Here is a 16670-nt window from a genome sequence, read left to right as displayed (position 1 = left end):
CCTATGCTTCAGTTTATGTCCATTGCCTCACTTAAAACCACTGAAGTTTGCTTGACTATCCTATTTGCACCCTTTCTTTAGATATATTCTAATTTATTCATAAGATCCCCTCTGAGCTTTCTCTTCTCCAAACTAAACAGACCCAGCTGTCAGAGCATTCTATCCAGTCCTTAATCATGTCCAAGTGGGGTATAACCAATGCTGAGTAGAGAGGAAAAGGATCCCTTCCCTTATCCTGCTGGCAATACTCTGTCTAATGCATCCCAGGGAAATAATTGGTCTCCTGTACTGCAAGGGCACATTTCTGGTTTACGTTTGACTTGGTGTCTATCAAGATACCCAAGTCTACAACGTGTGAGTCTGTTATTACTTTCCATCTTCTTTTTTCACTCTTGTTTCTTTATTTTATTCTGACATCAGAGATGAAAGCAAATTATGTTTGGAAAATAATTGTGAGGATACTTAAAATCCAGATTTGGAAATAATTTCAAAGGGTGCAATGTATCTCAAGTACAAAAGCTGGAGAGAGATGGTGAAAAAATTTTTATATATGAGCATGCATGCATACACATTAATTGGTATTAAGATTTTCTGCTTCTGCATATGGTTTCTTTTTCTATATTTGATTGTTTGATATTTAAGTCTTGCGTTGATGCAGCACCACATTGCGTCTTTGAATGTCATGGAAATTCAGGGGCTCTATTTTAATAAATAACCCTGCATAAAGACAGGGGTTTGTTTCTAGCATTATCTATGAAAATTAGTATCATTCTGGGGGGGAAAAAAGTGTATGTGGTATTTTTGAGTTGTTTAAGGATGTGTTTTAACTGTACCTCAGACATAATTAACTGGTACCAATAGCACAGAATTTCTGGGAGGTGTGAACAATGACTAAAGGCAGAGCTCACACTGGACTTTGTTGTACTTTTTCAGCAATATGAATTAGTTATATTAGGAGCACAATCCAGGTGCTCCCTAAAATTTTTAATCTATCATTAGGTGATAATCTACTCCACCTATTTCCCATAAAATACTGTTTTTAGTGTGTTTAATCTTCATTCATACTGTTCCTTGGAAATTATTCCTAAGATACCTCCACATTATCCACGGATGCTTTTTGCCTTGAGGTGCTCTTGGATCCTGACTTTTTCCATGCAGGTGTGCCTGCTAAGCAGTGCAGGGATTTAAGATAAAGGAACTAGCAGCCTTCCTGATAAAGGGAATGCCTCATGGGAACCTGAGCCATGAATTAGCTCAGGGCTACTTTTCTGTTACAGTATTTCCACAAAAGCATGATTGCACTCATAGTGGGTCACAGTTTAGGGTAGTTCAGTGTTGTTTTCAATTTCCTGTGCTGTGTTCACAAAAATATCTAATCTTGCACAGTATTAAAATTGTGCTACAGTGAATTACACAAAATCAATGCATATGTGTATTTAAATATATGTATATATTCCTCATAGATGCAGGAGAGATGAAGCATCTTGGTTTTTCTGGCTAGCAGATGCTTAAAGGAGTCCTCCATTCTAGTTTAGTCACTTACTGCTCTGTCACTTTGCTACTCCTTAGAAGCAAAAATTAAACAAAACCAGCCTAGCTTTATTTGTGTCCTGCAAATTCAAGAGTTAGTCCTAATTTTAGCAGGAAGATTAAAACACCTCAAGAAAACGTAAAGGTCACTTTGATAAGAGAGCAGCTGCTACTCTTGTACCAATCTTTTATGCAGTTGGAATAAAAATACCCTTTTAGATGGCTTACTTGGTATATACATTGCTGAATGTGGTTGCTATTTTTTTAAATTATATCATCCTATATATTGATATATGCTTATATATGCACAGTAGATAAGCAGGCTTAATTATTTTGTTACTAGCTCTAAGATACATGGTAATGTTCACGTTCTTGTGGACAAGAATATGTTAGTACAGCTGTAATTTGGCTTACAAAAAGCACCTTGAAAAAGAAGAAAAAGAAGCTGAAGTTCCAGAAAGTTAAAAGGCTTCCCCTCAGAAAATATACATAATTTTTTCCAGTTACTCATTGTGAGCAGGAAAATTCCTATGTGCAGGAATATAGTCAGGTCATATAGAGGCTGTTAACCATTTCTTGGGAGGAGTAGTGTAGTAGTAAAAGTCTTTCTGCTTGGATCCTAGATGTGGTGATGTTTTGGAGTGGGAATTATCAATGGAGATTGGCAAAAAGATTGTTTCTTGGTCCCAGCCAAACTAGAAAAGTGAAGGATGTGCCTCAATTGAATTCTGCTCCGTTGCTTGAGAGTACTGTCTGTGCCTGCCTGCTGTGGAATTCCCCCAGAGGCAGGAGCATGGAAGCACTGGCCCAGTCAGTCAGTGTGCCCTGTTTAGTACATTGTCATTTGTTGTTTTACATGGCAAAACAGTTACTACAGCTATTATACTGACCTGTAATGTAATCAGCATTCCATAATCAAACATAGGAATTGAGCTCTTAGGTATCCCATGGGTATTCAAGCTTGCTTGTCTTTTCTATTCTTTCCCTAAGTCTGATTCCAGGTTTTGACCTGAAATCTGTTTTGGGTTTAGAAACTCTTCACAGGAACTACCAGGACCAATGAGAAATTTCAAAATCAGTAGGTTGGTATGTTACAAATATTTCTACAGGTCTGTCCTGTGTCTCCTTTGTACTTAGTGATATTTTAATTTTTTAGTTTTCAGATACCATACAGTCATGGAAGGGTATCCAAAAGATCACCTACTTCCATCCTCTCTGCCATGGGCAGGGATACCAATACCAGTAGCAAATATATATTTTATTTCTCCCTCACAATTGACTAATTTTACTCATAGCTCAGTTTTACATATTCACTAACGGTAATAGTATAAGCAGATAGGATTCACCTAGTGTGAAGGAGATGTCTGAAAGGAATGGTTGTTGTATCCTCCTGCCAAATGTTTGGCTTTATGGTAGTTTCTGTAAGAAGATATTTTCTACAGATGAAGATTAGCCTTCATTGCTGGGTATCTTGGTTTAAGACAATTTAAGGAGGTGTCCAAAGACAATTTAAGGAGGTGTCCACTCTAAAATGAGTTACCTCCCCTGAGTTTTAACCAATCCCTTTCCACCAATAAGGAGGAAGTGTGAGTTGGTATCAGTGATGAAATAACAGTTTACTAACAAGTGGAACAGCAACAAAAAAAACCTCAGTAAATAATCACTAGATACAAAATTGCTAAATCTCAGAAGGGAGAATAGAGGGGGAATGAATCCAAACTGGTGGGGTACCACCCTCTCCTGAGGTGGTGGCCCCCACTGCTGACCATGTAGGGACACAAAGGGAAAATGGCATCTGAGGCTTCCCAAATGGTGCCCACCACAGGAATGTAATGATGGTTTGGGTTACCCACAACACCAGGAGATCAAACCTGCTTTGTAAGAGGTTCTAATAGTTTCAGTAATAGTTATGTTTTGTGCTGGTTTGGCTGAAGTAACGTTCATTTTCTTTACAGTAGCTGGTGTGGGGCTGTGTTTGGGATTGGTTCTGAGGACAGTTCTGGTAGCACAGGGATGTTTTAGCTATTCTGAGCAGAACTTATACAAGGTTAAGTCCTTTTCTGCTTGTCACCCTGCCAGTGAGGAGGCTGGGGATGCACAAGGAGATGGGAAGGGTTACAACCAGGACAGCTGACCCAGGCACAGGAATGGATATCTCACAGCATATGACATGGACACACCATTTCAGCATAGAAAGCTGGGGGAAGAAGAGAAGAAAGGCAGTGGAGTAATGGCATTCATCTTCCTCACTCACTGTTACCTGTCATGGAGCCGTGTTTTTCTGGGAATGGCTGGACACCTGCCTGCCCATGGGAAGTGGTGAATGAATTCCCTGCTTTGCTTGTGTGCGTGGCTTCTCCTTTATGTGTTAGACTGCCTTTACATTAACCCACAAGTTTTGTGACTTTTATCCTTCCGATTCTCTCCCCCACCCCACTGTGGGGGAGTGAGCTGGTGATTGAGCTACTGGCTGGGGTTAAACCACTGCACCTCCATGAACCATTCATTTTATCTGACTTTTTGCAGTGCTGTATAATTTGTTGTCATTAATGAGACAGTTTTGATAAATTGCCCTTTAAATACTGGCCATTCTTGAATTGCAAGCGAATTAACATTTTTATTCAGGCTAATTCAAGTATTTTTTGAGGAACTGGTGTTTCAACAAGTGGGTTTCTTTGGCCTGATGGCCTAAACTGTGTATTCAGCCTGTGTATGGGAGCTGCTGCATGTGATTTTACAACAAATTGCATTTGTGAATAAGTAAAATGAGGTAGATATGGTAGGAATAAGCTCCTAAAAAAACCCTACAAGTCTTATCTAGCAAGAAAATGCTTCTGAGAAGGTTTGGTTTTATATTTTATGGGTAGACAGAGCCCCATTTAATTACACCTTCCATAAGCCTTCCCAGGAGTGAGGGTGTGTTACAAATTGTATTTCATTATGTTGTTCAGTTCCTCTCACAGAGAACCATTTTCAGTGAAACAAATCCACCCTCTTATCCACTTCCTAAAGATTCTTTCTCAAATATCTTCTACTTGCTATAGTTGGACTAAGGATGCTAGCTGATACAGTACAGATCTTTGATCTGAGCTTGTATAGATAGACACATATTTAAAGTAGACAAACCAACCCAAGAGGAACCTGTGGTATCAATTATGCTGCTCACATGCATTAACAAATAACCCTCTTACAGATTTTGTTGTAAAAATTGAAAACTGTCAGGAGAAATAACTCTTTTTAAATGTCATGATGAAAACCCTGGAAGAGGTGACCTGTCATGTGTCTGGTGGAGCTTAAACAATTAGCTACATTCAGAAATAAGTGCGGTGTTGGAGTAGGAGCATGTGAACCAGTCATGACATGTATGTACCAGATTTAGGTATTGAGCATCAGTGGTGTGTATGTGTGTGTGTGTATAGTTGGTTTAAAGATCATCTCATGAGGAACATATTGCAGTCACACTGCAAACCAGCAAAAGGCATGTTAGGATTGACACAGAATACAGGCTTGCTCTTTGTAAACCTCCAAATGGTATAGAATACATAGGAAGCCAGGAGGTGTTGGAGGAAGGGGAATTTTCCTAAATGCTGTTGTTTCCCTTCACTTTACCAACTTCTCCTGCTCCCTTCAGGCTTAATCTTTGGGGAAGGATACTGCAAATCTGCTTGTATCCATGCTGTTAGCTCAGTCATTGACTAGGATAATAATCAAGACTGTAATTCAGCTTAAAGGATCTGTAGGTCTGTGTACTGGTAATGCTGTGATGCAAAATGTTTATCCCTGGTGGCAGACCAAGATCAGTGAAGGCTTCAGCTTCTGGTATATGTTTTTTCTTTAGTTGTAAATACATGCTGATAAATTCCTAAAAACACTTTTCTGTTTTAAAAATGTCATCTTCCTCTGGCTCCTGATATGTCATGAAAAGTAATTTAAAGTTACTGCTGTCTAGCTCTTTTAAGAAATGTATGATGACATCTTTCATTTAAAATACAGGTGCAAATATCTAAAAAAATGTAGGTTATGTTCATAAAATCTGTAATAAAAACTAATTTCTCTAGGCTATTTTCAGTTAATAAAGAGGTAAAAGAGGATGAGAGCAGGAGCTTGATTTAACTATGTAAATCTGTTTTGCTTTTCCTCCAATCCCCTTTTCTGCTTTCTTTTTTCCTTGTTAACTGTACAGCTAGCCAAGGGAAATTAGGCTTCGCTGCATAAATCTATGAACATCCTTGAATACTTTTTTCTTCTTCTTCCCTCATGTTGTCAGCATGGCTAGGGGACAGAAAGATAAGCTTCGATGTACCGTAATAAGATTGTTTTTTGGTTTTTTGTTAGTTTTTTTGCTTTGATCTTTATCTGAAATTGGCTGACATTTTTATAGTACTCATTCTTCCTTTTCTCTCCCCCTTTGCTTATTGCCTTGTATTTTACAGTTAGAAATTTGAAAATGTTTTTTTAAGTACATAACAGTTGCAATACAGGACCTTACTTACTGTGAATCAGCTGGTACTGCTAAGTCATGTTGGCACATTTATCATTCAGTTATTCTCTGGTAATGATATACTTGAAGACTTTATGATCTTTCAGTAACTTAAGATATGTTGTATAACGTTCCTCTGTATTTCACCACTAAATGTGAGGGTAACATTTTGTGTCTGATCTGGGTTTTACAAAGCCACTGAGCTTTTAGCTGTAAATGAAGTCAATTCAGATTCAAGTTCCTATTGAACATCCATTGACAGTGTTCTGGAATGTAATAAACTTGAGGTGGTGAATTATGTGGCAGAATTCTCTTAATGTTCCTCATTGTTTACTTTGGAAATCACTGTAACCTATTTTCAAGTAGAGAGCATTTATAAAGATGTCTGAAAGTGGAGCTGTACTGAGAATTATGACTATTTGATGTCATAGTTTTGCCACAAGAATATGCCATGTGGTATAAATCTGGCCAGATTTTTTATTTTTGGTAGTGTGTTTATAAATCATAGAGCAGGCAATCTGTCTAGACTGGTACCATGTGACTGGTAATATTTTCCTGCTAATACTAAGGAAATAGGGGTCACATATGAAAATAGAACAGTTTTCAGCCATGTTCCTTTAAAATGCATCTGTTAAGCCTGCAGATTTGGAACATGTTGTTACTCTGCTAATGCATGAGAAGTTACAGTACAAAAATCCCTTGCTGACCTTCTTAAATTAATCTCTCCAGCATTAGTTATTTCCTTATTTTCAGTGCGAAGACAGCTGAGTTTAAATGTGTATGGCATGTTTAAGTGGCGAGATTGGTGCTCTTGAAAAGTTTGTTGTAGTCTAAATTAAAATCAAGTTGTCTTAATACAAAGAAGAGGTATTTCTGTTTTGTGGTACTGCTGTGTATATTTGCTGTATCTATGTATGTGTGGCTCAGAAAACTGCTGTGCAGTAACATACTAGCTCTAGGTTTAAGCCTCTGAGATTTTTACTGCTGTTTGAAGCCAAGCTTTCAGATCCTGGGAAGTCTGTCTTTATTTTGTTTTATGAAGGCTGTTTACTTTCCTTAGCACTTTTTCCAACCTGCTGGTCTCTACAGAAATCCTTTGAAATGGTGTATAAATGCCCATGCTCTATGTACGTAGATATTACAGTGCCATTTTGGTCTTGTAATCTCACAAGTCTAACTGCTTGCATTTGCTCCCTGGAAATGTTCAAAGATAACCATTTTAACCTGAGGTGTAACTGGTTCTGTCATATGTTTCTAGTGGAAAAAAAAGCTATCATAAAGCACCAAGCAGGGATTAAGATTTGTTGTTGTTGTTGGTTTTGGTTTGCTTTTTTCATTGCTTCACTCTGCTTCAGTGAAAGAAAATTTCAAATGCAAATGAGGAAAGTAGATCTGCATAGCCATTACATATCTGTTGCAATCAGTATATTTCTTTGTGGCATGACAGAAGTCTTTGGCTTTTAGTTGTGTTGTGAATCATAATCTCATGATCTGTGAGTATAAGCAGAGCTTGAAAATTTTGTATTGTAGTAGATAGTGAATAGGAAACCTTCAAAAGATATGCCTTTGGTTGTGTGGAATATAAACATAATTAAATAGATTTAATTGGGAGTGTATTCTGTATTTTCCAGTTAACAGGTAAACTATGAAGATGGCTTATGAATGGTATTTCTCTTTGAACCAACATATCTAACATTTGTTTTAAAGACAAAAACATAGTGAGATGTGATGTGTATGTATGTACAAATTGCTTTCAAATTGCTATATAGCCTGAAGATAAAGTGGTGAAAATCAGAATCACCTTTACTGGCCAAATTTTTATTGACACATACCAAGTGCACAGAAGCTCTGTTACTTCTGGAACAGACTTTTTCATTTCTATCCAGTTTGGAGTGGTGCCACACGTAATGTGGTCCTAAAACTTTAGCTACTTTGACAATATAATTAATAATTCTTGTTCAATGTACACTAATTTTGTGTGAGCCCTATAAACAAAGCTCTAAACTTTTTTTACTGTATTTTTCAATATTGCAAATTAACTCAATTCTAAATGAAAAGGCATAATTATTTTGAAACCAGTTGTAAATCAACAGCAAAATACCAGCTTGTTTTTCTGTAAAAATACACTTACATAAACAGTCTTTAAAACTCAATTTTATTGTTCTCATGGAGACCTAAGGTGCATAAGTTTGCTGTATCATAAAAAGTGAATGAGAAAAATAGCATTTTGCTAGCAAAATAACATTTTCATATACTTTGGTATGTGAGCCCCACTCTACTGTTACTTAGGTTCTGCCTTTTATGGCGTTTGATAAAAAAGCTGTACTGATGGATTGCATAAAAGGTTTCAAAGAATCTGATTAAGAAAGTCTTAAATATTTAGTTGTTCAGCCTGGATAGCTGGCACATAAAAGCACGGAGCATTCTCCAGAAATAGCTCTCAAGAAGTGTGCTCTAGAGTGTTACAGCATCTTGGGTTGTGTCAACAAGAACACAGCCAGTTGCTCATGGGAAGGGATCATCCCCTGCTCAGTGTTGGTCAGACCATGCCAGTTCTGGGTCCTTCAAGACCAATATTAATGAGCTGAAGTGAATTCAGCAGAAGGCCTCACGGTGTTTGTGGGCAGGAGCTCCTGCACTGGGAGGTCAGGTTGAGGCAGTGGAGCTTGTTCACACTGGAGAAGAAACAGTTTAGAGGGGAGCTAAATCACATAATAATCTCAGATGCATAGCATGTTTTGGGTCAGTAAGGGCCTTTAAAGGTCATCTAATTCAGCCCCTCTGCAATGAGCTGAGACATCGTCACAGGATCATAAAGGTTGGGAAAGTCCTCCAGGATCATTGAGCCTTGGAGTCCTGCTGGTCAGAACTCCGTCCAACCTGACTATTTCCATGGTGGGGCATCTATTACCTCACTGGAAAACTTGTTCCAGTGTTTTACCACTGCCATTGTAAAAAAAGTCTTTATTATTTCTAGTCTGAATCAGTCCTCTTTTAGTTAAATGTCGTTACCCCTTGTCCTGCAGCAACAGTCCCCGGTAAAATGTCTGTCCCCATTTACCTACAAGAAGATCAGTGACATCAGTGGTGGGACAGTGAGAGACAAGGGATACACACTGAACAAGGTGTGCATCTGGATGTAAAGAAAAAGTTGAGGAGAGTCAGGCACTGGGATGGGTTTTTTCCAGAGAGCTTTTGTGGTTTCCATAGCTGAAGGTTTCCATGGCCCAGCTGGATAAAGCTCTGATAAGCTAACCTGACCTGATAGCTGACCCCACACTGAGCAGGAGTGTGGACCTAGAGGCCCGTTGAGTCCCTTTTAATGTGAATGACTGATTCTGTGGGTGATCAATGCAGATTTTCTACAAGGCAAATGCTGGTGAAATAAAGATTTAATTAGTCTATTGAGATGGATCTTATCCAACATACTTCTAGTGATTTTCTAGCTGCATTTTGAAAAACTATGCTCAATATAGAGCAGCAGTAAACCATGTTTAACTTGAAATAAGGAGAAGATGTGGATACAGCTGAGAAAAAAATATATGTGTACTTATGAAATGTTATTTCTGATTGAGCATTACAGGACATCCAGACTCATGTGTCTGGCCAGCTGGGGATGAGAGGGTGAAAGGAATTGTCTGTAACGCTTACTTGCCTTTTCCATCTTCCACATCTTTCACTACAGAAATATTATTGTTACATTTCTTATGAGGCTAATTTTCTTAGAGAAAATTATCCGAAGCATGGAAAGTTGGCTTTTTCATAATAATACCATGCAAGAATTGCCAGGTTTGCATAGAGTTTAGAGTTTATCCCTAAATCCTGCTATCTAATGGAAATATTTTAAAAAATAATTTCTCTTCCAGTGTGCTCTAGGGCCCTTTTCTATTTGGAAATAAGAATTCTCTGCATCTCCCTACTAGCAGTATTAATACTTGTATCAGCTGTAGAATTTAACACCCCACTGGGTGGGGTGTTGATTGCAAAACAGGATTTCAAAAATGAAATTTGCCCTGCTGGAACTTTAAGACTCTTACAAAACTGTGAAAATCAGTGCTCTGTAGTAAGAGGTTTTAACAGAGCTGCGTAAGTAAAATGTCTCCTACAATTATCATCCTACATATGAAAAAGAATGTTGGTTGAATACAAACATGGCGATGTTGACATTTGTTTAGCAAGAATCAATACCAACTTACTACACATCTAATTTTAGTTCTAGGATAAATGGATTTTATTGTTTGTGTTTCTCTGTGTACTAGGTTGTACAATATCATTCTTCCAAATGACAAACAGTCTTCTATTTTATATTGAGTTTTTAGTAATTTTCTTAGGTGATTAAGTTAATCACCACCCTTCACTAGCATCTCCCTTTTTTTTCATTCATACATCTGAGACTTTCAGAAAGAAATTATTTCATTTGTTTTTATCTTGAGAAAGGTTGCTTCTGGAAGTAAGATCAAAATGAGATCTACTTTTGCTGCAGTGTTGTTCAACATATCTGTCATATTTGTTTTCTTACAGTGAAAGATTTTTTTTAAGACTGAATAGAAATGGTTTGCCAAAATGTCCAGAAAAGCCTGAAAGACACTGTTCTCTCTTTGTGGTGAGTTCTTCCTCATCTCAATCTTTTTTTGTGCTGGATGTTGAGAATAGAAGTTGGATTAAATTGTTATTGTGTGGTTGACTCAGAGCTGCTCCCTAAGCTTGTACCTTGCTATGAACATCAAATCTAAAGGCTGGTTTGAGGGGCTGAAGGGCATGGGTGAACCCCCAGTTTGGATGTTTTATGGCAGTGTGTGGACACTCATTGAACTTCCATGTAGGCATATGTACCAGTCATTCTCTCTGCAACAAAGACCAGCTGTGTTTCCTTCTTGTACTTTTTACACCCAAACAATTGTTTGTGCAGCACTCTCTGTACTTCCAGAATTTTTGGAATTGCACAAATGCATCACTGCTGTTCAAGGCACACAGCAAGTCTGTGTGCCCTCCCACTGATTTTGCTACATTACAGCAAATTCTAACCAGGATATTTTAGGACACTCATTTTAAATACATGGCTGCCAATTTAAAATGTTGAAGTGATTTGTTGATGTTATATAAATGAACTCACTGGCAGTGAAAGCAGCATGTACAGGTCTCTTTAAATGTTGCATTTTAATCAGGAGTCATAAATAATAAGGTTCTGATCTTGTGCAGGATTTGGGTAGCAGTGAACTCAGAAAGGACATCTATATCACTGTGCACATTATCCGAATAGGTAGGTATCATGTTTTATTTGTTAGACATATGGCAGTAAATAAAAGAAAACTGCTTGGGGCTAGCTTTTGGATTTGCTATGATAGCTCGATTTTTGAATAAACTTTTGGAAAAGAAAATGCCTGGTTTTTGTTGGGAAAATTGCTTGGATTTCTCAGCATTGTTTTACATTATTTATCGGGTATACTGCTAACTGAGTTTAGATGCAGTATACTTTGTCACTATCACAAAACAAAATGAAAGTGTCAAAGATGAACTGTGTTAGGATGATGGAGTTGTCATTGGGGAGTCCATTCTTATTCTGAAATGTAATTTCAAGCATCCTTTGAACATAGAAAAGCTTGTCTGGACATTTAGTGTACCTCATTTGTGTCTAATATCTGATATTGTTCAGATGAATTTTTTCTTCTCCCTGACTCCTTGAAAAAGGAGGAGAGGGGAAAAATGGACAATATTTCATAAACATTTTAATCTCTGATGCTATAGACAGATATCAAGTCCTCTAGAGAAACAGTGGAGAAGAAGAAAAGTGTATGCTTGTGTACTTATTTTAAGAAGTCCTCTGGGCTGTACTGATGTGGAACAATAATCTTTGGGTTTGCTTCTGACCTCTTAGATATATTGTTTTCTTTGAAAACTGCCTCTAGTTGCATTGGTGCTGTACTAAATATAACTTTTCTTCCTATTTTTGAAAAGCATTTTGGTTTGAAGTGTAGTCACTGTAACTTATGCTGAGTTCAGAAACAATTTGCTATAAAGTAACAAATTGTTACTGAATTGTTTCTTTATTTTACAGCCGTGAGAAATAACTTTCTGTGCATTTTTATGCTAATTTGGTATTTCATCAAAATACAGTGTTTTGGTTTTTTGACAAGATTGTAGAAAATATATGGTAAATTCTGATGTAAGTACAGTTAGAAGAATAAATGTTTTAAAAATATTATAGAGTAGGATTTTTCCAGTTGTATAAGTTTCAAATATATTCACAGTCAAGTTCATATGTGAACCACTGAAATATGAAAAAGTTAAAACAACATTTATCTGCTTTGCAGTGGGAAAATGAATAATTACTCTTCAAGCTGCTGTGATGCATAGGGATATTTGGGGGAGGCATTGTCCTGCATCAGCTGCAGCCATAGGTGTTTTTGACAGAAATTAAGACTTGCTGGGAAAGATAAATAACTGCTAGTGCACAATTGAATAGAATTGATAGAAAGAGGGCAGTTTCAAATGCCGGAACACAGTGAGAAGATTGATAAATTGTATTTAAATCAAATAGAAAAGGCTAGAAAAAATATTTTGTTTCAAATCTCTTTTCTTTGACTGCCTTCTTTCTTTCCTTACCATAAATTGTGCTTCTGCCCTTTTTCATCTTTTCTCTCTCTGTTTCATCTCTTTATTTTTCTGCAACTGGTTAATTATCCCCATGCTTTCCAGTTGCCTATAAGGAAACAGCATTTGATTACCAAATTGTAATGGTTCAATCACACCTCTCATATTGGCATTGTCTGAGCTGGATTGCTTGCTGCCTCCCTCCTGTGGTTTGGAGAGACACAGTTCCATGGGTGATGCACCAAATGTCTGTTTTGTTTGGCAGGACGAATGGGAGCTGGAGAAAAGAAAAACGCCTGCAATGTCCAATACAGGCGGCCCTTTGGCTGTGCAGTCCTCAGTATTGCAGATTTGCTGGCAGGAGATTCAAAGGATGACCTTGTCTTAAAAGTCTACATGTAAGAGATGTTTTTTCTTTAATTTTTGAAAGTACCTTAGAGTCATTTGCATCAGAATCAGTGGTGTTAAATGCAGTGTGACTGGACAGCTCTATCTCCTTTCTTTTCCAAAAATGCACAGTAGCTAGGTTTTTTGGCTTTTTTTCTATCATAGTGTGGAAATTTTGGCTAGTTCTACAGGTATGCTTATAAAGTGGGATAATAGTAAAGGTAAAGGTCACATCCTTTGAGCTATTTGTGTATATATCAGCATTTTTCACATTATTCTGGAGCTCTTATTATGGCAACATAAGGTGCTTTTTGGACTTATTTTAATGCCTTGTGCTGCCAAGGGATCTAGTGGAAGTACTTTGTAGCTACAGAAAAGAAAAACAAAACAGCAGAGTATCTTTTTATGAAATAAAGCAACTATATAATAGGAATAACAGAAATATAGAAGACAGTGCTGGAGAATGAAAAATCAAAAGTAGATTTTAAATTGAGTGCTTGATTAGATAATGGATTTTGGCTGATAGCAATTGGCAGAAAGTTCAATTTTCTAGTAGCAACTCAATGCATGCAACTTCCTGCTGATCTTGGACTTCAGAGTAAGAACTGTTTTGTGGAGTGATCTGGGACACATATTGTCATGTGTGTGAGAAAGTTCTGCCCTTCCCAGGGGTAGCACTCAACTCTTGAAGGCATGGGTGTCTTTCCTCTGTCTCCATCTGTAGTGAATTAGAACTGCTGGAATCAGTGCTGCAGAAAAGCAGCTTAGTGCAACACTGGGCAGGTGGGCTGGCTCTTAGTTAGACTCCCAGAACGCTCAAGTCAGATAAATGTTCACTCTTGGTTAACAAATTGTTTGTTCTGTCTACCTAATATATTTTGGGTTTTTCACAAAATTTGCCTGTTAGTTTTAAGATAACAAAAACAATGGAAGAAGAATTATCACTAGAAATCAGATCATTAGAGTCAGGTTTTCATCACAGTCAGGTTTCCTTATGGAAAACCAGCTGATTTCTAAATGTATACTGAAATGTAATTTGGTCTTTCATTCACTACCTCCTGAAGATAACAACCTTTTTAAGTAACTTTGAAGTGTATAGCACAGATTTTTCTGTTTACTAAGACCATCTCTGAGTCCTGTGTCTTCTTTGGAGTGTCACAAGATAGATTTCTGTGTGGGTTAGCCCTGAAGGATAGATCTATACAGAGATGAACTTGGTCGTGGCTGAGCTCCTCAGCATAGCTGTTCCAATCTTTCTCCTATCCTTTGCCACAGGAAGCAGGTGTTTCATGGTGCCTCTCTCAAATGGCAAGGGCACTGTTTCCACTGAGACAAGCAGTTTCATGGGGCTTTGTTTGCTCCCACTGTGTTAGTTGTTTCATGAGCTAAAGAGGATTTATTTAGGGATATGTTGGGAAGTTGGTCTGATGAACTTGTGTTCCCATTTCAGAATTTGAAAAGTTATAATTTTTCTAGGTGCAACACAGAGAGTGACTGGTATCAGATCCATGAAAATATCATTAAAAAGCTGAATGCACGTTACAACTTGACAGGCTCCAATGCAGGTGAGTCGTTTGCTGCCTTTCTGTTTGCATTCTTAGGGGTTTCTTAGTTTGCAAATTAAATAGCTCTATTGTAGGAAGACTAACATCTATGAAAGAAACATTTTTGCACGTAGAGAAAAATAGTCAGATGAAAATGTAAAATACTGCTGTTCATGTGTGCATTTAAAAATTAAAAAAAAAGTTAATTTTTTTTCAAGGAGCTATGTAATACAAACTTTTATTCTGTGCTGAGGAGCTACAGCTTGCTGGAGTTCTGTTTAGTTCTGGAGCTGATCAAATTATTGATTCATATTGCTTGACATTTCTGCTTCACATTTTCACCAGGAATATAAAATTTACCATGGACATTGCTGTCGTGTTTTAGGAATGGTATTCCCCAGTTTAGTATTCACACTAAAAAGCAAACCACTCTCCTGCCCCTTCTGGTGGGATATACAAAAGGCAGAGATCCTGAGGTGGCATAAGAACATTTCACTGGAAAGAGCAATGAGATAAGAGAAAGAAACAGAAACAGCAGCAATATTAGTAACAAAAGTGTACAAAAGAGGGTGATTCACATGCAAATGCTTACCAAGGACAACAATGAGCAATGGTGGATGAGTTTCCCCTCCCTCCAGACTCTTTTTTGATCTGAAGCCCCACCTGTCCTTCCTGGAAGCCAGAGTTCCTTACTTCCACACCATCCATGATGTAGCAGAACAGCAACCCAGACAAGCCCACACAGCTCCAGACCTCACCCCTCATGGCCAAAACCGTAACAATCATCTATTACACTTCAGCAGAAAATGGAAGTGCAATTTGCATTCCTGCTGTTAGCTTTGCATTCCACCTGAGCAAATGCAGGATCAGAATTTCAGAGCTTGCCAATAGTCCTCATGGTCAGCTGTATGTTACTGGAACTGTCTGAGATAAGTTGGGGTGTGAGACTTAAGGAATGGGACACAAATGCCCTTTGCTATTATGAGATGGTGGTTTGACTCACAGGAGATGATGAATTTGTATTTTTTGTTTTCTTTTTTCAATATCAACTTGCTAACTTTTTCTGAATTCTGTCATTCAAAGGGGGCGTCAAACTTGAAATGAAACTTGAAATGGAGGCTTATGAGTCTATTGTCCCTGTATTCAAATGTTGGTTTTCCCTGTGAAATGTCAATTAGTTGAAATATGACCATAGAAAAATCTCATTTTCAAGGTTTCAGTATATTGTATTTGTAATGCCTTTCATGTAGCAGACTTCAGGCTTCTTTAACTGTATTGTACATTGCAGGCTTCTTTAGCTTGATTGCAAGCACAATGTTTATCTTGAAAATGTATGTTAAGCTATCTTTGGAGGATAGCCAAGAAGCATATAAAAGCTCATTTATAAAGACTGAAGCTATATATTTAGCCATTTATAATTTGATTATTTTCTCATAATAGAATCTAGCCAAATATATACATATATTTAAGGTTTAGAATATCATGGATCTTATTGGACAATAAGTATGAAAGTCATGTACTGAAAATAGATACATTACTGAGTAAGCTTATGTTTGGCTTCTTAAATGTGTGTTAATCATATTCATCAAGAAAAATTTATTCTTTGTCGTTCTGACTGTCCATATAATGTGTGCTTACTCTGTGATACATTGCTAATCCTGTTCTTCTCTCATGAAATTGAAGTTCACAGTGAAATGTGCAGTTCTTAGGAGACATTGGATACATTTGAATACTCTAAATTATGTGAATATTCAGCATGAAAGACGTGGCTTGTGAATGTTTTTGCATGTTGCAGGAGGCTGGAAACTAAAGGTAGCAAATGGAAGATTAGCTGCATTTTGAAAAGTATTGTCAGGGTAAGGGAGACAAAGAGGGAAGAGCAGCACAGAATTCCAGCAGTGGATGTGAAGGCTGGAGAGAGAAAGAGGAAGTGAGCAGTAATGCCACTTCCAGCACTGAGCAAGTGAAAGATAAACTATGGAAGGTTATTTATAGCACACACATGAAATTCTTTCTCTTGTGACTCCTTAGCAGCCTGAAAAAGCACTTGCAAGGTTTTAGCAATATGTTCAGATACTTCTGCTGACACCTCATGGAAAATATTGTTGTTACACTACTTTTTATTTTTTATTTGCTGT

The 16670-nt window shown here is 37.5% G+C and overlaps 1 protein-coding gene across 5 annotated transcripts in view; it reads left to right on the top strand.

Annotated features, from left to right (window-relative positions):
* DOCK4 (dedicator of cytokinesis 4) overlaps positions 1 to 16670 on the top strand; it is a 221532-nt gene that overhangs the window by 100181 nt on the left and 104681 nt on the right. For all 5 annotated transcript variants that reach the window (XM_014275935.3, XM_014275933.3, XM_014275934.3 and 2 more), the window contains exons 9-12: positions 10532 to 10613; positions 11210 to 11270; positions 12867 to 12999; positions 14465 to 14553. In XM_014275935.3, the coding sequence (XP_014131410.2) occupies positions 10532 to 10613; positions 11210 to 11270; positions 12867 to 12999; positions 14465 to 14553 (365 nt within the window). The remainder of the gene's footprint in view (positions 1 to 10531; positions 10614 to 11209; positions 11271 to 12866; positions 13000 to 14464; positions 14554 to 16670) is intronic.

This window comes from Zonotrichia albicollis, chromosome 4, assembly GCF_047830755.1.
Source record: "Zonotrichia albicollis isolate bZonAlb1 chromosome 4, bZonAlb1.hap1, whole genome shotgun sequence".
NCBI classification, from domain to species: Eukaryota; Metazoa; Chordata; class Aves; order Passeriformes; family Passerellidae; genus Zonotrichia; species Zonotrichia albicollis.
The sequence above is the reverse complement of the archived record's forward strand: the minus strand, read 5'-3'. Positions and strand labels throughout refer to the sequence as shown.